Genomic DNA, 25,695 nt, shown 5'->3' on the forward strand with positions numbered 1-25,695 from the left:
TTCAGCAGCTTCGGATCTTTTCTTTGGAGAGCTTTCAATTCTTCAAAATCTGTTACTCGAACGTCAAGAACTGAAGACAGAATCTCTACTTGCTGCGAACTCTCTATAAGGAGCCTTCTCATCCCATAAAGTAACGAATCCATTTCCGACGGTTCAGCTTCATCTTCCAAATGAGACTTCCGGCTCAAAGCATCAGCAACTATATTAGCCTTCCCCGGGTGGTATTTGATCTCACACTGATAGTCACTGATTAGCTCCAGCCAACGCCTTTGCCTCATATTCAGATTTTTCTGGGAAAACAAATGCTTCAAGCTCTTATGATCAGTAAATACCTCACAAGCTTCCCCATACAAGAAATGCCGCCAGATCTTGAGTGCAAAAACAATCGCAGCCAATTCTAGATCGTGCGTCGGGTAATTCTTCTCATGGTCCTTTAGCTGACGAGATGCATAGGCTACAACCCGTCCTTCCTGCATAAGGACACAACCCAAACCAAACTTGGACGCATCACTGAAGACTACGAATGGCTTATGCGATTCTGGGAGTGCTAACACAGGTGCCGTTGTCAGCCTGTTCTTCACTTCCTGGAAGCTTCTCTCACATTTCTCTGACCACACAAATTTTGTATTCTTCCGAGTCAAAGCTGTGAGAGGTCCGGATAGGCGAGCAAAACCCTCTACAAACCTTCGGTAGTAACCGGCGAGTCCCAAGAAACTCCTGATCTCGCGTACTGTAGTTGGGCGTGGCCATGACAAAATGGCTTCTACCTTACTAGGATCAACTGCCACTCCACCCTGGGAAATTACATGCCCAAGAAATTTAACTTCTTCCAACCAGAACTCACACTTGCTGAGCTTGGCGTACAACTGGTGCTCTCTCAATTTCTCAAGTACCAGACTAAGATGATACACATGTTCTTCAACATCTCGGGAATAAATCAGTATATCATCGATAAATACTACCACAAAGGAATCCAGGTAAGGTTGAAACACCCTATTCATCAAATCCATGAACGCTGCAGGGGCATTAGCTAACCCAAACGGCATCACCTTAAATTCATAGTGTCCATACCTCGACCTGAAGGCAGTTTTCGGCACATCCTGCTCTCTGATTCTCAGCTGGTAGTATCCCGACCTCAGATCAATCTTAGAGAACACGGCTGCTCCTTGAAGTTGGTCAAATAAATCATCTATCCGCGGGAGAGAATATTTATTTTCGATGGTCACTTTGTTCAACTCCCGATAGTCAATGCACATACGAAGGGTTCCATCTTTCTTTTTAACAAATAAAACTGGAGCACCCCACGGCGACGTACTAGGCTGAATAAATCCCTTCTCTACCAGTTCTTGCAACTGAGTCTTCAACTCTTTCAATTCAGCCGGTGCTATGCGATAAGGAGCTTTATGTACAGGAGCCGCTCCAGGTTCCAAATCTATGACAAACTCCATCTCTCGAACAGGGGGTAGTCCGGGCAAGTCATCCACAAATACATCGGGGAACTCTTCCACAACTGGAATGTCTGCCAAGGACTTCTTCTCAGACGGCGTGGACACCATCTGAACCAAGAATGCATCCGCTCCCCATGCAATCTCTCTTCTTGCCTGTATCGCCGATATAATTATCGGCTTTTCTTTTAATCTACTCCCCGCAAATTCCAGACAATCACCATCCGGAAGCTGAAAGCTAATTGTCCGACTTCTGCAATTAATAGTCGCAGAATATCGGTATAGCCAATCCATCCCGAGGATGATATCAAAACCCAACAGCTTGAATACCACCAGATCAGCATCCAAAAACCTTCCCTCAAAATTTAACGGGCATCCCAAAGCAACCTTGGAACACCACACCATCTCGCCATCGGGTAGCGCCACTACCATAGCCTTCGGCAACGGTTCCGTGACCAAGTTACACACCCGAGCAAACGCGGAAGACACAAACGATCGTGAAGCACCAGAATCAAACAAAGTACAAGCATAAAACTCATACAAACGAACTCTTCCTGAACCAAACACACAACCCATGAAATCCAAAAAACACAACGAAGAAACCAAAAGCACCAAAAGCTAAATCCAACTTAAAAAAAATTAAATTAATCCATACCTGTGATTACTCCAGCATCATGGGTCGATGGTGCCTCATCATCCACCTCTCCGGGTGTGACTGCATAAACTCGGGCTTGCACTGCTTGTCTCGGGTTGGTTCTTCCACCGTGTCTACCTCCACGGCTTCCTTGAACTCTGACGGGGCAATCCAGCGCAATATGTCCCACTTGGCCGCACCGATAACACTGGGGTCCGCTACTCGTGCGACACTCGCCCTCATGAGCTCTATTACAAGCTCCACAAACAGGCATACGTCCTCCCATGCGAACACTTGAGGTGGATGCTTGAGATCGAGTTCCGGTCCGTTGAACAAACTTCTGAGGCGAACCCGAGCTGCTTCCTTCACCAGAAAAACTCCGCCTCTTATGGCCTGGAGGGGAGCCCATACACAGATCATTTTCCCGCTCTACAAGGGTGGCCACATCTACTAACTCCTGAAAAGTGGATATCCGAAGGCTGACCACCATACGGCGTATATCAGGGCGTAGCCCTTCCTGAAAACGATCTGCCCGCATCTCCTCAGAGGCAACAAGATGAGGAGCAAATCGCTCAAGTTCTATAAACCTCCGGGCGTATTGTTCCACTGTTGCGCCCCCTTGGACCAGATTGGAGAACTCTCTTGCCTTTTGCTTCCTTACTGATGCAGGAAAGAAGCGGTCATTGAATTCCTTCTTAAAACGCTGCCAGGTCACCGCAGCGAAAGATCCCAGTTCAGATTCCAACATCACCCTCCTGGTATCCCACCAATCAGAAGCGATACCTTGCAAGAGATAGCTGGCGTAGAGTACTTGCTGTGCCTCAGTGCACCCACACACCTCAAAAGTCTTCTCCAGATCTTTGATCCATTTTCCAGCCTAAAGTGGATCCTCATTCCCAGAGAAGTGTGGAGTCCTATGCGCCAAGAAACGCTCATAGGTGCATCCGGCTTGCACCATGCTACTGGACCCTCCTTGATACATCCAAGGCCCTCCCTGATATGGCCAGGGACCTCCTGGTTGTGGCCAATACCCTCCTTGTTGTGGACAAGGCTCTCCTGACGGTGGGTAGGGCCCTCCTGATGGTGGCCAAGGACCCCCTTGTGGTGGCCAAGGTCCTTGTGGTGGCCAAAGCCCTGCCTGTTGAGACCTCGCACTCTGTTGCATAAACTCCGTCATCTGCCGAATTGCTTCGGCTATGGAGTCATCCCTGGAGGTATTATCCTGTGGTTCCTGAGTATTTTTCTTTGGTCTCCCTGGTCTCCCCATATTCCTGTCACAACGCTACTCTTGACCCTCCTTTAAGAAAACAAATAAAACCATCATAAAACCAACAAAACAAAAACAGCACTACGCAGCAAGAAATAAAAGAAACCAGCATGCCAAAACATGACTAAATAAACAAAAACAAACAAACAAGCTCACACAAATAAAACAAATAACATAACAATACTTAACATAATTTTTTTTTTTTTTTTTTTTAAAACACAACTTTAAAAACATTCTGGTACTACCTACGGGACATGTGGTTTTACCCAGAGCCAAACCGCTCTGATACCACCTGTGACGCCCCCAAATCCCCACGCCCAAACACGGGGAAATTGAGACGTCCGGATGGTGACAACCCGGGTCACCATCCCCTCGACGGGTGCCGGGTGTGTGCAAGGCAACAGATGTGTACAGATAAACACGCAGCGGATAAAGAAGGTCATAACTAAGTACCAGAATTTCTTAACGTAATACAAGCTGTTTAAAACATACATAGATAAAATATTACAAAACACAAATGCAGTTTTAAACAAATATAAAAGATAGCATCAGCAACCCGGCGGAGCCGCATCCTCGGGCTCAACCTCTTCCTCCTCATCCTCAACTCCTGCACCAAAAGCTACGGAACCACAAATGGTTCCGCAGGTAAGTAAAACCCCAAACACTACCAGATAAAAACACATATAACTCAAACAAGATGCATGAAACATGCCCAATGCACAAAGCCCAAAAACACCAGTTTTCCACACACGCCAAAAACCCATTTGGCCCAAAACATATCCTTTCCGAAAAACACACCAAAAGCCACATTTGGCCGCCAAAAGTCCATTTGGCCCAATATCTCGCCGGAAGTCCATCCGGCCCAATATCTCGCCAGAAGTCCATCTGGCCCACGCCAAAAGTCCCATTTGGCCTCATAATCCATTATCCAATTTTAACCGTATACGCCATGACCTCCCCTAGGGGTCATCCGCACACCCTGGCTCCAGTGTCACACCGCAGAGTACCACCACGCATGTGACACCTAACGAGCGATGCCCAGTTCCGCGCCTCCCGCGCGTGCGTAGCCAAGCATCCTCTAGCCCTCGCCAGCGAAGGGCCACGGAGTCGGTGAGTAGGGCGATGCCCGGTTCCATGCCCGGCACGTTCGTAGCCAAGCATCCCCTAGCCCCGCTCCCGTCATCTCTCTCGACGACTCAGGGGACATCACTCAGTTTATTCCGCTCCCGAGTGACCAGAGGAGCTCCACCGAGATAATAACCCATCCCGGCTTGGGCTCGTGATACACACGCACCCGTAAAACCACTCACGCCAATACACAGGCTTTTCACACAAAACCCACAAACACACGTGCATGCACCATGTAATGCCATAACAATGCATAATAAAATAATCCAATAATATAAAACAAATAAACAGGCAACTCCGTCCTCCATCCATCCGACCCCCGAAACTCCTCGGACTCAGTCCGGAATCAACAACCAACAACAGTAAATAAATTGAATGAGCGATATATATTAAAATCTGAAAATAGGGTTTGAAAAATACTTACAGCGCTATATGGCAATTTTAGAAAACAAGCGGCGTTGCAAACGGCGGAAAAACAGCAACGTCACAGTGAAAATTCACTGTGGCCGTGGGTCTGAAAAACCCACTTTTGAACGGGGACAAACTAGGACACGGGATTGATAGGGAATGGTCTAGAGGTGGTTGTGAAGCTATTGGAAGTGACGGACGGCCGTGGGTGGCGGCGGAATGGCCGGAAATGGCCGAAAATGGCAAATCGGAAAACAAGCTCGTGGGAGCTGCTCCGGTGGTCGTTGGAGGCCGGAAATGGGTGGGTTAGGACGGCAAGGGACCGGTGATGAAGTGGTGAAGAAATGGTGGCCGGAGGTGGAGCGACGGCGGCGGATCGGAGTGAAATCCGTGCGCCCTTTGGAAGCTTTTTCCGGCCAAAAGCCCGGCCGGTTGGGGGTGGGTTTTGGAGGGGTGGTGCACCGGAGGGAGAGGAAGAGAATGGGACCGGTGGGGGTCCGGTTGGTGGCCGGACGGCGGCGGTAAGGTAGAGAGAAGGTGGCGCCGGCGTGAGGGAGAGGGAGGAGAGAGAGAGAGAGCTCGGGGGGGTCCGAATCGGAGAGAGAGGAGAGAGAAAAAGAAAAAGAAGGAAAAAGGAAAAAGAAGAGAAAAAGAAAAAGGGAAAAAGAGAAAAAGGGAAAAAGATGTAAAAAGAGATGAGGTACAATCCTCATTCCGGGAAAACGAAACAAACCGCCAAAAAGATTAAAACCACTAAACAACTTAAAGAAATAAAACACAACCTCAAATAAATTAAATTAAATTAAAACCCAATTTTAAAAACGCAAATACATTAAAATAAAATAACTAGTATATTAATTAAATAAAAACAAATACTTCAGCGAAAATACACTTAAAAGCGGGTCATCACAATTTTGGTCTGAGTTGATAAGCTTAAAACTTATTTTTAACAACCTAAAAGTCATTTTAAAGAAAAAATAATAATATGCTTGATTAAGAAAGATGTACAAATCAGTATTATTTTTTTTTTAAATAATCATTTGCAGGTGTATTTTATTTTATAAAAAACATTAAAAAATAAACTCACAGAAATACTTTAATAAAAAAAATATACTGATCAGTGAACTAAGCATTTTCTTTTATTTTAAATAGAAAAATATACTTTGCATGTTTAAATTATCAAGACTTTGACCCTCTGCACTCCAAACTAAACTATCAAAGTTGACATGTTATACATTCAAACCACCAATCTAATAAATAATACCACGTACCTTTTAGTTCTGGCAAATGAACTGATAATCATGGTGCAACTGCAAATACAGTGATTATTGGATTTTTTTAATGCAGTTAGATTTTCAACAAAGCGAACGATGAGTTTGAATTCATTTGGGAAATTAAAAGAATTAAATATTTTTTAAAAGGAAAAAAAAAATTCTTAACCCAATTTCAATTTCAACTCAATAATAAAAGGAAAAATATAGTTATAAGTACAATTATGTACTAATCTGTACATCAATATAATGTGATTGATTAAAAAGTAGATTTTATTGAAAACAGTGTTAATTTAAATTTTAAGTATGAATGAATCAGTATTAGTACATAGATTAATACGCGACTGTGTTTGTATATAGCAGAACTCATAATAAAATCATAGAGTTGAGCTTTTTAAGGGAAAAACTCAATGCATCACAATCATTTGTGTACAAATTAGTTACTGTGAAACTTAAGAGCATTAATAGTGTGCTCAATAAAATTAAATTATAATCAAATAATAGCTAAAATGTGAAATAAAGTACTATAATGGGCTCAATAAATCTATAATAAATTTAGCCATCAATCATTTAGCTAGTTAAATTTATGGAGGCAAGGAGACTAATGTTATTTTGAGAGTAAAATATTAAACACCAGTTAGCGTTTGTGCAAACTCAAGGGATTTAGCTTTTTACCCAACACGGTTTGGCCAATGTTGGATTATTATACAGGAGCTGTTGCCCAATTTGGGTTTTTGATGTGGATTGACTGGAGTATATATAATTATAAACTTTAATATAATAATAATACAATCATAAATTTTAATACAATAATAATATAATTATAAATTTTTAATACAATAATAATATAACCATAAATTTTAATGCAATCATAATATTTAATATAATCATATTCAAATTACAATTAGAATTAAAATATATAAAAAAGTTTAAAATTAATATTTTAATAAAATAATAAAAGATTTGTTGAGCTTATTATTTAATGTTGTAAAAAATGACTAGCTAAAATTTATAAAAGTGAATTTTTTAACTAAATTTTAATTAAAATTTATTGAGCCCACTACTAATACTCTAAGGGATTGACGTAATGGCTATGGATAGAGCTGCATAAATTAAAAATAAATGCTACTATGTTGCTCTAATCATACCTTGCATTTTGCTCAATGGACGTGATATCACTAGATTATTTTTATAACTTGACATCACCTATTGGTGCCACTTGATTTATTATAAAAATAAAAATTTTGTCAGAAAAAGTAATAAAATAGCATCTAAAAATACAAAAATAATAAGATTAAAACTCTAGATTCTCTCTATCTTTTTATGTTTATATTTTTAATAAGTCACATGGCATCACGTTTGTTTGATGAGATGAGTTGAAATTATTAAAATAAAAAATTATTAAAATATATTATTTTGATATTATTTTTGTATTGAAATTTGAAAAAGTTGAATTGTTTATTTTATTTTATACGAAAATTTAAAAAAGTTATAATAATTAAGTAAGATGAGATTAAATGAGATGAAATATTTTGTGAAAGTGAACAAGTAAGATCCTTGAGTTTGAAACTTTGCATTCATGTTTTTGAGGCCATCAAGGAGAGTTTTCTAATAAAGTATCTAGAATGTAATTACAAGAAAGTTTTTAGCTATAGCTTGTGAATAGTGTTTTGCTGTTTAGATAGTAAAAACTTTTATTTAATCATTATAATTTTTTTAAATTTTTATATAAAATATAATAAATAATTTAATTTTTTTAAATATTAAAATAATAATATTTAAAAAATAATATTTTAATAATATTTTATTCAATTTTTAACTTTTATTTAAAATCATCTCTTCTTACTATCCAACCGCACCAAAATCTTACAATTTTATTTTCGGATTTTCGGACCCAATAAAAAAGTTGAATCCGGCCAATTAGCCGACGAGGGTCCTTACAAGAAGTTCGGATACACGGCCCAAGGTCCATTACATCGTTGTCTCTGTCTCCTCTCACTCTCTCTCCATGGAGCAGGCGGAGAAGGAAACGGTTAGAGCGGCTTCTGAGGGGGTTTCTAGCGAATTCAAAACCCTTATCGACGCCGAGGATTTGGACTCCCTTAAGCAATTGCAGCACCTTATGTAACGTTTCTCTCTCTCTCTCTCTCGCTCTGTAGCTTACGCAATGTGCGTTAGATTGACCATTAAAATTGGATACTTATTTTCTAGTGCCTTCCCAAGCCATTTTTTTGTCAAATTTATAGATTTGAGCTTGTTATGAAATTTTGTTTGTTTGTTATTTGAGCACTGAGCTGTACTCGATCCGACCACGTTTTGCAGATTTCGTGCCTCATGATCATTTTTCATTAAAAAAGAAATGCTCCATGTAGTCCAATCATGAATTAGTATAAGTGGATGAGAAAATTATGAAATAACCGTACTATGTTTCTTGAATTTCTGAAAGTGAGCGAAGCTTCCATATAGTGTTTACACTACGCAGACACTTAAAACGTCTAGACCCAGAGGAAGATATTGGGGCAACTTTGATGATTTAGCCATTTTTATATAGCCTAGACCCCGAAAATTTGTAGCTTAAGACAGTTTTATATCCAGGCACATACTAGAACGTTAAGCATGGTCGAAGCTTTTGTAGATTTTTCAAATTGCTGTTTTTCTTTTTCCTATTGAATAAAGTTTCTCTTGGATACTTATTGTGTACTTGGGTTGCGCCTCTCTTCCCTTTTAATGAAATTAAATTACTTACAAAAAAAAAATGAATGATGTAATGCGGAGAATGCCAAAACAAAATCCTGAGATGGTCTTCCACATAATGCATGAGGACTTGGTGATCTGTGGGAGAAACAATAGATGGATGCTTGTTTAGGAAACGGCACTGTGGGATATGATGTCTGTATGAGGACATAAGTAGGATTAGGTTGTAGTCGAGGTGACTAGGGTATGAGGGACATCTGAGGATATGGTGAAAGTCATTATATAGTTTCTATGCATATTTATACCTTCTTGTTCACCTGAATCAATACCAATGATGAACCTAAATGCCCAACTGTTTGGCCAATACAAACTTTGGTTGGTTGTTAAGCTGTTACTCTTGGAGAGTGGTCAGAAACCCCTGCAGGCAAAAATAGTGCTTCAGGACCTGGGAAGGTGTTCGTACAGTTTGCATATTTGTATTTTCAGGAATCTTTTAGATGAATTTAAAATATCAATTCCTTCAGAAACTTGAAGTGTAGCTTGGGTGCTTACTTCCCGGTGCCTTGTACCTAATGAATATTTAGGCTGGTTGCAGCTTTTGGCATGGGCTTGAGCCTTGTGGCATCTGGTAACTAATTTTTCTCTGATGATTTTTTCATTGGTTACCCAAATTGCAGACTGGGAAGATTGCAGGACAGCAATGCAGTCCTGTCGCATTTTAATGAGTATTCAGAACATTGCTCTGATGAGGTTTCAGGGGACTTCTCTAGAAATACACGCCTTTTGAGGTCAATGAAGTCGGATCTTGATTATATATTTCAGAAACTAAGGTATGGTTAGCACTTATTTTTTGTTCATTGCTGGTATATCATCTGGCTACTCTAATCTCACTGATGGGTGATAATTAAGTTCCCCATAATGGCTGATTTACTCCCGCTGGATACCTTTTATCTTTTAAATGAAAAAGAAGCCGATACTAAGTTAATAGCTCGTACTATTTTACCTAAAAAAAAAATAATAATAATAACAGTACATACTAGCCAAATGGGTGGCGGCGGCGGCTGTGCGCTCCTTTTTGAAGGGCCAGAAAAGGGAAAACGGGCGCCGGGGGGGGGGGGGGAAGGTTGGCTGTTGTTCTAAGTCTCCCAAAGTCCATTTTTGGGATCGATCGTCTTTTGAAATTTAATTATATGGATCTATAAAGCAAGTTTAGTTGGGCCCCGCTTTCAATTGAGAATAATGGCTGCTAGGGCATATGGAAACTCTCCTCCCCTCTCTTCATGGTCGTGTAGCACCCACTTCATTAAAAGCATAAAGGTGCATCCAAGAATGTAGTATGTATAGAGTCACCTATATAGAAGTGGAGAAAGATACAAGAGAATCGTGAAAAGTTGGCTCATGAAAGTCTATAGTGGCTGTCCAGAGGGAGAGAATATTAGAAAATAAAGTTTTGAGCTCCTCCTATTTCTATGATCCTCAAAAATCATCTTGTTTATTTCCCTCCAAATACGCTATATCAAGCAAGTAGGAACCATCTTCCCCATTGCTGCAATTTGTAGGCTTTCTTCTCACTCTCTCCAAGAGTAAAAAAGGTCCAAGAGTAAAAAAGGCCCATTACTCTTATGGGCATGATTCAAACCAAACCAACCTGTTTGAGGAAGTCATCCTATAAAGCACTCGGCATCTCACAAGGGAGTAAAAGATTATCAACATAGTCCCCATTCCTCTTGCACACGCAGCATCCATCCATCACCCCAATGTGTCATTTCTTTCAATTATTCATGGGGAGAATCTTTCCTAAAGAAGCTGTCCACTTGGTTGTTTTCTCTTTCCACTTGGTATATCAGAAACCCCTATGTCTGCATGTGTGCATCCGTCCTTGTAGGGAATACTTTTGCAAACACATGGAGTCTATTATTGCGAAATCAAATTCGATAAGGTGAAAAATAATGTGTGCGAGCTTGATAATTTAAGAGAAGTTTTTCTGTCATATATAAACTTCTCACGGGGGTTGAAAAAGACAAACCCTAAGGAAATTGAAAGTATATAGATATGGAACTATTTTTAAGTTTTAGGTAGCAGGGTGCAGTTTTTTATTTCCGAATTCCTGTGGATGATGATGTTCGGAGTTCAGTTGTATATTTTCTGCTGGTCAAGTCTCGTGCAGCTTCTTATGTTTTACTCTTATCTTTTATTTATTCATGTACATTCTCCCCGCCGATCGAATATCTACATAACTTTTCCATCGACTTGTAATTATGGGATTTGAAACTCTGCTGTGGATTATAAAAGCAACATTGTGCAAAGTCCTTTGTTTACATCGTCATAAATCTATTTCATGATTTTGATTGAAGTGGTCTTCTTTATACACTTCGCTATTGCCTCCAGATTTTGATGCACTTTGGTGCTCTCTCTTTCTCTCTCTCTCTCTCTGTGACACATGCAAACAACACAAACAGGAGCATGAAATCAAGGATTTTGGCCACCTATCCAGATGCATTTCCAGATGCTTCAACGGAAGTACTTGACCGGAGACCAGACCTTGAAATGCCTCAGTAACCGTATAAATTTTTAGCAACTTGTATCATGCCAACACTTGGGAAACACAGAAAAATCTGTGTTCTTTTTATTTTTTGTTGGTTGTGAATGTAAAATGATTATTTGTTAAATATGTCTTCTAGGCATATGCCATCTTCAGTAGTAAACATCATTTGCTCAAGAGAAATGATATTTATAGTTGCAGAATGCTCAAGAACCGCACAATTTATTTGAAAAAAATGAATAAATATAAGACTTACATGAAAAAAAAATAATAATTTTTTAATAATTAATTTTGCTTTTTTTCAAAATAATTATACGGTATTTACACATTTTACAATTGTACGTAGCATTATTCTTTACCTATGACGATTTGCGTTAGAGGTTCGAGACAATTTCATTCTCTGCTTCAGATTTTGTGCTTAATTATTTTTAAAAAGAATTTCTTAAATAAACTAATAAAGCCAACAACGTCAAACTATACGTTAGATGGAACTCTACAGCCACCGTGGAAATTGTTCAAAATATCTTTACTATAAGATATTAAAAGAATATTTTTACGTATAATTGTGAAGTGTAAATATCGCGTAATCGTTTTGAAAAAAAGTGAGATTTATTATTAAAAATTTAATTTTTTTCATGTAGCTTATGTTTTATTTATTTATTTTTAAAACGATTATATAACAGTTACACAATTCATAATTGTAAATATTTTTTTTTAGTATTAAAATTACCTATACCCTTAATCTAGAATGGAAATCATCCAAAACAATAAATAAATAAATAAGAATTTTTTATTTTTTATTTTTAAAGGGGCCATTCACTATGGTTGAGGGCTACTCTCAAGTAATGAAAGACCCTTTTTACAAAATTCTATTATTCTCTTTTTCAAAAAAAAAAAAAAAAATTATTGATGCCATTTTAAACAATTTAAACCAGTCATCTCGACAGAGGATGCAGGTATTCAAGAGTAGATTGTGATAGTTTTTTTGTGCAATTAAATAAAAAAAATAACGGGCCATAACCCAGGTTTTTAGAGAGACTTGACTTCTCTCTAGAAAATTTCATTTCTATGACAACTATTGCAGGACCCTCCTTTTTTTTTTCATTTTCTTTTTTGTATTGTGCGTACACTTTCAATGCAGTGTTTTTTCCCTCTTCCCTCCTATGGTTCGGTTTTGGTTAGATCCACTTTTCTCCGGCCACCTTCAGCCTATACGCGCCACACCAACGCTACCAACAGCCGCCGATCTACTGGAACGGTACGGAATCGCTCCAAAATGCTCGGCATGTTGTCTTCACTCGCCGCTGATAGTTTCATCTTGCCTAGATCTTCTAGATCTTGATCATCCCGTTTTCTTTCCACTGACGCGTGGCTGCCCCACGCCACCACAAGTGCGCTGGAACACAAATGTTCACTAGCCGCAGATTAGCCCATCCGATGCCATGTTTTCTACCATGTTTTCGCTTTCCCTAACTGGTTATTTCGATTGAAGGATTGCGGATCTATCCAAAAATCATCTTAAGACAACAAACAACAGTGCACCCGCCACCCTTACTGCTTCTAGCAATACTGTTTGTAATTTTTTGCTAACGTCTTATAATTGTATTTTAAGACGACGTCCTCTTGGTAAGACTTGGGTGAAGACTAAGAAATTAATCGCTAAAACTTATTTTCTTTATTTTTTAATCTACCTCTTTACATTGTTGTTATTGTTCTGGGGCGTTTGTTGGAAAACCCCACCCTCTCCTTATGTATCACATTTTTTATTTTTTTAATGAAGTTTGCTCGCTTGCTTAAAAATAAAAAATAAAAAAATAACAGTGTAGATTGCAAAATGATATTTTCCCTATATAAATTAAAACCTTCTGATTTTTAATAACATTTTCAATTACTTATAAAAGTCAATAATAATAACCAACAAACCCAATGCATTTTAGTAATGGCTGCAAACATAAAACTATGAGGAACCGTTAGCAATCAGCCATTAAAAGTTAGTTCTTCATACACATCCAAGGACAGCCTGATGATTTGCTATCTAATTTACTTCAAACAAAATCAAAATCACCAAGTTCACCCTTCAAAGACATACAATTGAATCCCAATACACATTTATCAGAGCTGATACATTTGTTCTGGCTGTTCATATGACTTTTTAACAGTTTCCTCATGCAAAATGCAACTAATGTTTGTCTCAGTTACACGCATCACTTGGACCTAGTTAGGAGATGGGGCAGTTGCTACCAAGCTTGAAGGCCACGACTTACCATAGGGCTCAATTCATTTTATCATTGACAATTCGAATCCAAGCGGATCATATCCATTACAGCCTCTGTAAACAAGGGACATTCCGGCTTGTTCTTTCAGTTTACTTATGAAAAACCGGGGATTTCTCCTGGCATTGGAGCTAGTTCATTCTTGTCGAACCTTTCTTCCTCATAGAAAGAGGCACGAACCACCCTACCTCCAAAGAATCGGCCATCAAGGTCAACAAGTGCTTTGGTTGTTTCTTCTGGTCTCTCGAACTGAACAAAGATTCTGACTGCCTCATTGGCTGGAAAATTTGGCTCTGTTATCTCAAAGATGAGAACCCGCGTTACCGTCCCATACTTGGCACACTCTGACGCTACCTCCTCCTCTAGCTCATCATCAACCTCACCTGGTCCCACCTTCAAGAAGAAAGCAAAATACTTAGCCATCTTCATCTTCATAAGAGCATCACTGAGATTGAAGTTATAAAAACATGTCTTTTAAGACAACAACTTATTATAATGAACACTGAGTCAACGTTTAAAATCGATTGGTATCTAAGTCATCAGTTCAGAGAGATTAAAAAGTTGTCACTCCTCTGTGATAAGGAAATAAGGAAAGACAAAAGATACATCCAATGAAACTGTCTCTGGGAAAATATATCACAGCTGGCACTGGGGTGATCCTGCACAAGGTTTTGAAACTAGGGGGCAGAAGAAAAGTTTTTTTTTATTTTTTATTTTATACCGGTACATAAAATTTTATTAGTCATATACAAGAGCATTGTCTATGCGTGAAGGGGGCATAAAAAAAGTGCCAGCCACTGTGACCCATTTTGTATGGAGTATTCATCATAATTGTTTCCGTATCCAAAAGAAGCCAGTCAATCAACAGAAAACAAGGAATAATTATAAAAAACAATACACACACACACACACACACACACACACACACATATATATTGGGCTGCACACACAAAATGATGACAGTTTCTGAACTGTACTTTAATAATTAATATTTCCCCAAAACCAAGACAAGACAATTCTTTTCTCCTTCTAAATTTCATGAACTAAGCATGATCATTTAATAAGATGTGCGGGAGCTCCATAGAATCATTTAACCAAGACATTATTGTTCAGATGTGTGACAATGAAAGTGACTTTAGAATATGCCAACTCTGCTAGATAATGAAAATACACAGATGTCACTGGTGAAATATATAAAGATATGAGCACTGATAGACTAACAACCAGTCCACAATTAATAAAAAAATTTTTGTTCTACGTCTTCGAACTATATATCCTCATTTAATTCTGGTCATTGAATATATGAAACTTCTATGAATAACTAATTGATTTCCCTTCTTTCAGTTATTCATTTTCCCTTTTACCACTCTACAATAAAATAATATAATTTTTAAAATTCAGACATATGAAAATTAAATAAAAAGTCAAAGAAAAGTTTAAAAAACTAGTTTATATACAATTTTATGAATATCCAAAAATTAATAAAATAAAAAGTTTATTATTTTATTAATAATATCCCACGAACTGCCCACAACATAAAATAAAATGAAACTACGAATTATCTACCTATGACCGAGATAAATTCCATGGTGTCTGGCTAGGTAAAGGAATTGTCTACGCTCTCCGGATGCTTTTCGAGCTTTTTTCTTTAACACTCTACTCCTTTGGACATCTACTATCGTTTTGAACGGAACGAGTCTACATGACTTTTATGCTACTATCCGCAGCACTTAGATTGTAAATAGGCTTTTTCTTGTATAGTCGGGCTTGGCCTATTTACATGGATCAATAAAATTTATTTACCTATCAAAAGAAAAATTGTCTACGTGTTGACCATTAAGATTACTCTGGACCAGTCAATAAACCTATAGTTTGACAATAGACAACACTTGTTGACAACTGCAAACATTACCTTGACACAAAATTGTGAGAAAGTGTTACTACCAATGATATGATATCTGGAACCAAAAAACTAAACTGATTACTACCAATGAGGGTAACATTTAAATTAAAATTATTTTATCAAGCAATCGCCCCTTAGAGCATCATAGTTAAAAGTACTTTCTGACATAAACAACTGTTTTCTTGTTTACTTTAAAAAAATGTTTTATTTTTTCCCATATAAGTGACATTAAATTAAAAACTGCTAGGGGCACAACTCAGGTACGCAGGGCGTATTCAAAACAGAATACCTAGTTAAGTAAAGGAAGAAGAACAATAATTTTGAAAACCTACAAAAGAAAAGCAAGTATTGTGTGGGCAGTTGTACGATCAGACAAATATTTGAGCATGGAGATTTTTAACTCCAGCAATGTTTCCCCCAATCTTCAAAGTTGCAAACATTACATTCCTTCCAAATACTCCACATTAAGCACAAAAGAGCCATCCTTCATACCTCTACACTAAGTTACTTCCCAGCTTACCTCTCCAAGCAGCCATTAACTCTGCCACCCATTGAGTCATCACATTTCAATCCCAAAAATTTGAAAGATCAAGACCCACAAGGCCCTCACTATCTCACAATGAAGCAAAAAATTTTAGGCAAAATCAGAAAACTACTTTGGGGAGCAAAATTACAAAAATGCCTTTTTTTTTTTGGGGGGGGGGGGGGGGGGGAGGGGGATTAGTTTGTATACAGACTACCTTATAAAAAACCTTAAAAGTCATTTTTAAGGATTTTTAAATGACTTTTTTTTTTTTTTGTAAAGACTATATACTTGGATCCACCCCCAAACAATATGGTTGATACTTCCACTTCGTCATATATTAACTGTTACACACTATGAAGACCCGATGAGACTTAGGGCTTGTTTGGGAAACACGTCTCATCTCATCTCAAAATTTCTCATAAATGAGTCCTTTTTGTCTGGATTTTCAACGAGTGGTACTTCATTTGGAAGTGTCAAAGTATCTCATCTTCTCTTCATCAATGACACCTTAATTCTTTGTAAGCCGGACCCAAATCAAATTCATTCATTGAGAACTCTCTTTACTTTGTTTTGAAGTTGTTTCTGGTCTCAATGTGAACTTGGCTAAATCTGAACAGGTACCAGTTGGCTTGGTAGATCACATCGGAGACTTGGCTGAAAGTTTGGGTTGTACCGTTTCTTCTTTGCCTATGAAGTACCTTGGTCTTCCCTTGGGAGCTTCTCATAAATCCAAAGTAATATGGGAAGGTGTTCTCGAAAAAATTGAGAATAGATTAGCTGGGTCAAAAAGGATGTATCTATCTAAAGGGGGAAGAATCACACTTATTAAGAGTATGCTATCTAACCTCCCTATGTTCCATCTTTCTTTATGCCCGATTCCGGTTGGTGTGGCTAATAGGATTGAAAGATTATTCTGTGCTTTCTTGTGGGGTGGATTGGGAGACAAGAAAAAGTTTCATTTGATTAAATGGGACAAAATTTGTACCCCCTCTCTTGAGGTGGCTTGGGGATTAGAAAGTTGAGCATTTTCAATAAGGCTTTACTCGGGAAATGTTTGTGTCAGTACCATCAAGAACGTGACACTTTATAGAGGACTGTGGTTGAAGCTAAATTTGACAGCATTAGGGAAGGCTGGATTTTTAATAAAGTGCATGGATTGAATGGTGTGATGGTATGGAAATATATTATGAAGGGCTGGGAGGATTTTATTCGTGATTTCAAATTTGTGGAAGGGCGTGGAACAAGGGTCAGAATTTGGGTTGATGTTTGGTGTGGTGATGTTGCTCTCAAGGAGACCTTTCCTTCTCTTTTTAGAATTGCACTGCATAAGGAAGCCTCTGTTGCTGATTACATGGACTCTTCGAATGGCCTGCTGCAGTACAATGTCTCATTTATCAGATCAGTTCAAGATTGGGAAGTGGGAGACATTTCTGACTTCTACAACACCTTGTATGCATTGAATTTGGAGTGGGGCGTGGAGGACAAACTGCTGTGGACACACCCCGGGAACAATAATTTCTCAGTTATATCTTTGTACAATGCTTTGTCTACCCATCCTTCCACTGCTTTCCCTTGGAAGCGAATTTAGAAGTGCAAAGTGCCCCTAAAAGATGCTTTTTGTGGTTTGCTGGCCTCTCATGGAAAACTTCTGACCACATGCTGTGGAAGATGCGGTTTTTTCATAATAAATTGGTGCTTCATGTGCAAAAAAATGGCAAATTGACGGACCATCTACTTCTCCATTGTGACATGACAAAGGCTCTATGGGATGAAATCTTTGCAAGGCTGGACATTGCTTGAGTGCAAAGAGGGTGGTGGATCTTTTGGCTCGTTGGTGAGGCATAAGGGGAAATTGCCAAGTAGCAGAGGTTTGGAAGATGGTACCCCTATGTCTTATGTAGTGTATATGGAATGAAGGAATGGAAGATGTTTTGGAAATAGATAATGCTCATTGGGGGGATTAGACACCTATTTTTCCAATCTTTGTTACTTTGGGCTAAGACTATTGTATAAGAGGGGATTAATTTTAATGAAGTGTATTGTGTACACGGACTATGCCTACTTCATTCGTATGAATAATTTTCTTACTTATCAAAAAAATAAATTCTCATTTTTTTCTTCTCAAACACAAACACTGTAATTTCAAATCTTCAACTTTTACATCTAATCATTACCAAACCATTACAACTTTCTCAAACTTCCAAACAAAACACAAAAAATAATACTACTTTTTCAAACTTCAAAACAAAAATAATACAAAAAAAAAAAAAAAATTATATTATAACAATAATTTTAATTTATAATAATTTTTATTCACATTTTTTCCTCTTCTTTGCTAAAACCCAATAAAACATTTTAGTCTAAACAATTTCATTACTATTCACAAAATTCTCATCTCGTCTTATTCTTCAAGCATCCCCTAAATGCAAGAAATATGCAGCTCAAAAAATTCATATAAATTAACCAGGAAGTGAATCAGAAACCAAAAAGAAGCTTGAAAACAATAATTAATCATAGTACCAACTAAAAAGTTGGCTTTATTAGCATTGGCATTAATTAGAAACAACCACAATAAAAAACAATCCATTCAAATATATGATAAAATCCTTCTTAAGATCCGCACATTTGTTAACCATAACCTTTTTGTATATTCACCGAAAATATGCATCTAAGATGCCCAGAAAAAGAAATGAAATAAATTGAAGCTCCAAACGTTCCAAACCAAGCTTCCGTGAGAAGTTAGATAGATATGCATACCATGTTTCTAAGCAGCAAAACGCGAGTGGGGGGGCCATTAAAGTTGACGCTCTTCACCTTCTTATCCTGCTTGGTCTCACTAGCGTTTACGATCACTCCAGCCCTTCGGTCCGTCTTCTTGGCCATCAAAGGAGTAGTAATACCCTGTTCTTGTTTTCCAAGACCTTGCCCTTCCTTCCACCCCATCTTCGCCATCATCCTCTGCGCCGCAGTCATTTGCCCGCCAGCACCAACGCCCAAACCAACTGTCTCCGACTTCCCAATTGTAAATCCGTCCCCATTACTCGGTGGAGAGGGCGACCTTGGCATTGCTCCACTCATTGCTGCACGCCTTCTCCATGCTTCCTCACCCGAGATGTTCAACCGCGAATCGTCATAATCCCTCTCCCTTTCCCTCTCCTCCCTCTCCCTGTCCCTCCTCTCCTTCTCCCTCCTTTCCCTCTCTTCCTCTTCCTCTTGCCGCCGCCTCTCGAGCTCCCTCCTCACCTCAGCCTCCATGGCCTTCCTCTTCTTCTCCCTCCTGTACTCCTCATAGTCATTGGGCCTCGCCGGATCGTACTCCTCTATCACCGTCGAAGTCACACCCACCAATGCCGGTTGCGCCACTCCATCCGGTATAATTGACACCGAAGTCAGAGGCGGTGGCGCAGGCGATGACAAACCGCTCTTCGTAGCCGCCGAGGAATTAACGATCCTGGGCTTGTTTTGGGACTTTAGGATCGTCTGCGGCGCGAAGATCGAAGAGGTCTTACGAAGGGTCGGCGGCGCCATCTTCGCACTGCTCGACCACACGTTGGAGTTGCTGGGCTTCTCTTCGTCCGCGGAAGACGGTGGAGGGAGGTCTCCATACAACCCACCTAGCATTTCGACACTTGCGCCCCTCTCTCTTTCTCTCTAGTAAATTTCTGATCGCTGAGAAGCCTAGAATTCCAATCCAATCTACGCTATTAAATGCGATAAGTTGATAACCAATTGAGAGCTAAAAAGCTAAGAATTTGGGGTTTGAATCAGGGATTTTCTGTGGTAATGAGAAGGGGGTTTGAATCGAATTGGTGTTAGTTTTGGGATCGGTTGAATTAGGGTTTTGTATTTTGTTTCTTATGGCGATATTGGTGATCGAATTATTTGTCTTTTTGGTAAATTCATACATTTTAGCTGTGGTTTTACTTTGGGAAATGCTAGTTGTCTCGAGATTGGTCTAGAAATAATTTTTTATTTATTTAAAAAATATTTTTTAATATAAGAATATAAAAAAATTAAATGACTTTATCGGAATAATTTTCGGCAGATGTAGCACGATTTTTTTTTTCCGGAGTTCAAACTCGATTTATTTCTAAAGAATTGATTTTATTTTTTAATGAAAGAATTGTATAATGCTTACGTATTTAACTCACTGTATGTAGTATTATTTATTTTATAATAAAAAAATTCATGAATTAGAATTTTATCTTTTAATTTTTATTTTATTTTATTTTTATTCTTTCTATTTTAATTTTATTTATTTCATTAAATAACATTCCCTTGCAACAAATAAATAAAATCTTATTTTTGCTATTTAAAAATCACAAGTTTTTAGTTCCATGAAACAAATACAATTAGCCGGAGTAATTTTTAAATGCACTTATTAATAAATAATGCTATCAAAGAGAAATAATAATTGCAGTTTTGAGTGTGTAAATATTGTATAGTCATTTTAAAAAAATGAATAAATATGAAATCTACATGAAAATAAAATTATTTTTTAATAGTAAACCGTATTATTTTTTAAAATGACTACACTATATTTATACAATTTACTATTATATAAAGTGATTGAGCTGAAATATTGCATGTTTTAACTATTTAAAACCAATGTATTTTTAATTCTTCGTGACACTATTATTAGTTTTAGATGGAAAAATGATTTTTAAGCATAAATACAAGTTGTGATTTTTAATTGATTGATATCATGTTTATGCTTAATTTTATAATTATGATTTAATGGGACAATATTTCCTCACATATATAGTCTGTTTTTGATAATCTATTTTTCTTTTAATTTATTTTTGAGTGTTATTTCTTTCTTCTTATTTTCAGTTTAAATAAAATTCAAATGAGATCCGGTTGGAACTTTTGACCAAAAGTGCATATTAATTGAGAGGAATGAAGAGAAGGAAGGACGTAATTGGGCAGCTGCTTGTTTGGCTTAACTTTCATCAGTTGGTGCAGCTAAATTAAGGTAAGGAACATGTGATGGATTGGAAGAGAAGCCGTTTGAAGTGTGAAGACATGCTTGAGTTTTCAACCAAGTGTGAATTGAAGATAGAATTCGGCTGGTTAATTTGATTGGAAGAAGATAGATGCCGTGCATTACTTGACTTGGAGGAAGGGCAGCACCAACTTGAGACAGCCATTTAAAGATATATATATATATATATATATGTGTGTGTGTGTGTGTGTGTGTGTGTGTGTGTGTGTGTGTGTGTGTGTGTGTGTGGGGCTGGATGGCAGAAATTAAAAAGGATGAAGAAAAGAAATGTCGTGCTTGACTTGTGAAGAAAAGAGATAAGAGAAGTGTCGTGCTTGAAGTAGAGTGTCATATTCAACAAGAGAAGTCGGCTGAAGTGAATTGTGGCTGAGGGAAGTTTGGTGCCGACTTAATATATAAATATATTGTTGGAAGAAAAGAGAAAAGGGAGGGAGTTTGGACGACTAGAAGCAGCTATATATATATATATATATATATATATATATATATATATATGTTGCTGGACGTGAAAAGGAAGGAAGAAAGCAATCGATTGGAGAGGTGTAGAGTGAGAGGGTTACGTGGGGAGTTGAGAGAACTGGAGAGAGGGAGGTTGTGTCGGTGCAGAGTTTTCAACCAAGTGCACTTGAGTCGGTTGGGGATTAGAGTCGGTCATGGGAAATTATTTTGGCTGAGATAGGAATTTACATGGGCTCTCATTAAAGAAAAGAAAGTGAGATGAGAGAAAGGAATTGGCTGGAATAATTTGATTGGCTGAGGTTTATTTTGGTTGAGAGTAGAGGGACATAAAGAGGAAAGCAATCGGTTTAAGGTGAGAAAAGAAAGCAATCGATTGAGAAAAAGTGAGTAGAGAGGGTGGGTAATGAGTGAGTCGGTGCATGCTTTTTCTGGGGTTGAAGGGAATCAGCTGGAGTAATTTAATTGGTTGGAGATTTATCTTGGTTGATGGTAGAAGGAAGGAATCGGCTGGAGTTAAGGGGAGACAACTGGAATTATTTTTTTTTCTCTTGAAAGTGTGTAGTCGGTTTGATGTAAGTGAGGTGGAGTTTGCTGAGAGTAAATACCCATTGAATCCGTCGGTCCTAAGCAAGCAAAAAGAGAGAAAAGTCATGATGGCTAGAAGAGAGCAAGTCGGTTTCTTAGTTTTTATTGGTTGGAATAAATTCATGTGTTGGAATTGAATAGAGTGGGGGACTTGTGAGTGGAAGAAAGGGAGGTGTTGTGTTGTTTTCGTTTCCTTGCTTTTCATTCGGAGTGGATTTTTTTTTACTTGTGGCATAAAGCTCTTGTATTGATTCATTTTGATTTAGAAGAGACAGATGGAATTCAATCTCTGATTTATTCCTCTGTATCAATTGGATTTCAGATTTTGTTGTTTCTAAGTTATTGCTTAATATTTCTTGTGTTAGTTATTTAATGGAGAATACTTATATGATTTCTATAGTATTTGTCATAAATATGTTTGGCTAAATTTTCATACTAAAGTTAGAGGTGAAGTTTAATGATTTAAATATTGTTTCCGGATCTACATAAAATCTATTTTGCGACCTTGATCGATTGAAAGATTTTATTATTGGATATTTTGATTATCTATATACTCGTCTTGATTCATTGTGATTTTCGAATATAGTGAATGCTTGAGGAATCCCTGTGGTATTCAAATAGATTTGTAAATGTCTTAATCATCAATTGTTCACGCTCAATCATAAGCGACTATTTTTCTTGATCTTAAATGTTAAATCTTCCAATTAAACAGAATCATTATTCTAGTTTAATTGAAGTAAATCGATTGGAAACAATATCATAAATTATTAAACGGATCCTCGAAACCTTAGTCTTTCTCCATATTAATTCATTTTATCATTTTAGTTTGATTCAGTTGTTTTATCAATCTTCATCTGATTGCACGTTTCTTTTAGTAATTTCGTTTCATTGTCTGAATTTATTTCCTTTATCACAAAAGTCAATCCCTGTGGATTCGATCCTGTAAGATACTACAACACCTGTATACTTGCAGGTAAAACTGCACTAAATTTTTGGTTCATTAATTTGAGTCAGAATTTAGGCGCAACATAAAGCATCATTCTTTATCTATTTTTTAAAATGAAATATGCGAAACTTATCTACTCTAAAAATGTACAAGCTTTCTTTCTTTCTTAATCTTATTTTGCAATTAAAGCTTTTTATTTATCCTTATTTTATTTTTTAAGCAATACTAATTTATCAACTCTCTATTCAGATGATTGTGAAAACCTTTGCCTAGACTCATACTATAGTATATATGTTATTTCTGATTTAATTTTTCATTTTTTTATTCACATGAACTATAGATCATGGGTCTCATTAGTTAAAGAGTTTTGGAGTTCTTTTATTCTAAAGTTTGCATATAAACTATATCATCTACGTCAATTAAATGACATTATTTGATTTATAATATTCAAAGAGTCTATCCGAGACGCAATAGACCGAAGCCCCTCTCTCTGCTCTCAAACTCTCGATCCCCCTCTCTGCTCTCTCACTCTCATTCTCAATCTGCCTCTCTCTTTATTTGAGCTCACTCTTAGACTCTCGATCCTCCTCTATCTGCTCTCTCACTCTCGATCCCCATCTCTCTGCTCTCTCTATCAATCTTGAAAAGCGAAAACTCTTCCCCTCTCTCTGCTCTTTCCTCTCTCCGTCTCTCTCCTTCCGTCTCGTGACCCGGAAGTGACCACAGTAACTTGCAAAAAAGACAGTGAGGTATACACAAAGAAACTTGCAAGAAAGATGTTGAGGTAGTGTGAGAAACATTTTAATTTTGATTTTGATTTTTTCTTCTTCTGATAGTAGATTAGGGTTATATTTTTTCTAATCCTTAATTTTTTGTTGTTTATTTTTGTAGGCTTTTTTGACAAATCAATTTCCCACAAAACCCTAATCCTCCCAAATTTCACCAAAGATGAATGTACTTTATTTTTTCTTCTAGATTGCCCTATTTGTAGTATTAAAGTGATGACAGAATAAAACTTCATAGAGTATCTATTGGGAAAAAAAGAAAGATGGAAGAAGTATCTCATAATTTGCTATAAGGTCTCTCACACTTCAAGTTAAATATAGAAAGAATATATATTTTCTCTCTTCGGATGTTCCATAATTTCCTTCCTGCATGTTCCATTCTGTTTAATATATAATCTATAATATAGACGTAATATTAATGTAACTTAACTAAAGTCTATTAATGTAATCTATAATTTCCTTCCTGCATGTTTCATCATTTTACTTATGGTATTACATCACAAACCACTTTGAACACAACTAGGTGGAAGAGCACAAAATAAAAATGTTTAGGTACTTGAAAGATTTTGAATGATACAATCTCTTTGATTTTGAACACAACAATGTTTTTTGATCAACTTGAATGATAAAAATCTCTTTGATTTTCTGATATTCTCTCCTCCATAAAATCTACAAAGTAAAACAACACTTCTTCATTGTTTTTTAAGTCTTCATTTCAAGCCATTTCTTAAAAGTATCATTATCATGATCATCATCTTCTTTTCCATTAATTATTATTCAATATCTCTAATCAAAGCAATTCCACCATTAATTTTATCTTAATCTAAACCATTAATGAAAATCTTCCTGCATGTTCCATTTTGTGTAGAGGTTGGTCCCATGTCCTTGTTGTTGGATATCATATGTTCTCAGGTTTTACATAATCCCTTTTGCTAGTATAACTGACGTGTAAAATGCAATATAACAGTAATGCTAGTTCTAGTTCTAGTTCAAGTTATTGGATTTCAAGAGCAAAAGATGAAGTTGGGTTGGAGAGAGCACTTTGCCACTGTGGGATTCCATCAAAGTTAAGGATTTCTGTCAAAAATACTATTTTGGCATACAATTTTTCAATTGTCCAAACTTTAAGATGGGCAAACAATGCAGATTTTTTCAATAGATTGATTTTGAAATTGAACAAAACAATTGTTGCAAAATGATATTGGAGTTAGCTCAAAGAACGAACACCTTGATCAATAAAAAATGTGTACTGGTTGAAGAAGCAAAGTTCAAAGTTATGGAAAGGAAGTACAAGGAAATATTAAAAGTTTTATTCTTGTCATGGTTTTGAATTGCTTTGCTTTGTGTTGTAATTGTATTTCATTCTATGGTTGTTGAGACCATTTAATTGATTATATAATGACCAATTGGGTTCAGGTAATGACTGCAAGTAGATATCTATTGGAGCCCGTATATAATGACTGTAAGTGCTGTTATCTTCAGAATATTGCATCTCGTATGTTTTATCTATCTCCCAAATTTAGTGGTATTTGCAGGTTGTGTATTTTTTCATAGTGTAAATCCCAAATTATTTGCTAGCATGTATTTCTAGCTAGCATGTGTGGAATCCAATTTTTATAAAAATTAAGTACATGATCATCGACGTACACTAGTAAATGTCAAACATATTGCATATTTTATAGGTAGAATTGAATTTTTTTTTTTTTCAGGATCAATATAATAACAACACAGGACATAGTTTGCCCGTGTGCTTTTTCGGACCGGTTTTATCATCTTTCTAACAAGCAACCGATTAATATAAGTTTTGGACATAGTGTACTCCAA

General features: G+C 37.2%; 2 protein-coding genes across 2 annotated transcripts; one reads left to right on the forward strand and one right to left on the reverse strand.

Moving 5' to 3' along the window:
* Positions 1–8,111: 8,111 nt before the first annotated feature.
* Positions 8,112–11,592, forward strand: LOC122278222 (kxDL motif-containing protein 1-like). Its single transcript, XM_043088365.1, has 3 exons — positions 8,112–8,277; positions 9,525–9,677; positions 11,307–11,592. Exons 1-3 carry the CDS (start codon positions 8,162–8,164, stop codon positions 11,404–11,406), a joined length of 369 nt encoding a protein of 122 aa, XP_042944299.1. The 5' UTR covers positions 8,112–8,161; the 3' UTR covers positions 11,407–11,592.
* A 1,755-nt stretch (positions 11,593–13,347) lies between these two features.
* LOC122279578 (DNA-damage-repair/toleration protein DRT111, chloroplastic) lies at positions 13,348–19,998 on the reverse strand. The gene is made up of 2 exons (XM_043090278.1): positions 18,849–19,998; positions 13,348–14,055 (listed from the first exon to the last, which is right to left on the reverse strand). Exons 1-2 carry the CDS (start codon positions 19,710–19,712, stop codon positions 13,759–13,761), a joined length of 1,161 nt encoding a protein of 386 aa, XP_042946212.1. The 5' UTR covers positions 19,713–19,998; the 3' UTR covers positions 13,348–13,758.
* Between the last annotated feature and the right edge of the window lie 5,697 nt (positions 19,999–25,695).

This window comes from Carya illinoinensis, chromosome 10 (genome assembly GCF_018687715.1).
Source record: "Carya illinoinensis cultivar Pawnee chromosome 10, C.illinoinensisPawnee_v1, whole genome shotgun sequence".
NCBI lineage: Eukaryota > Viridiplantae > Streptophyta > Magnoliopsida > Fagales > Juglandaceae > Carya > Carya illinoinensis.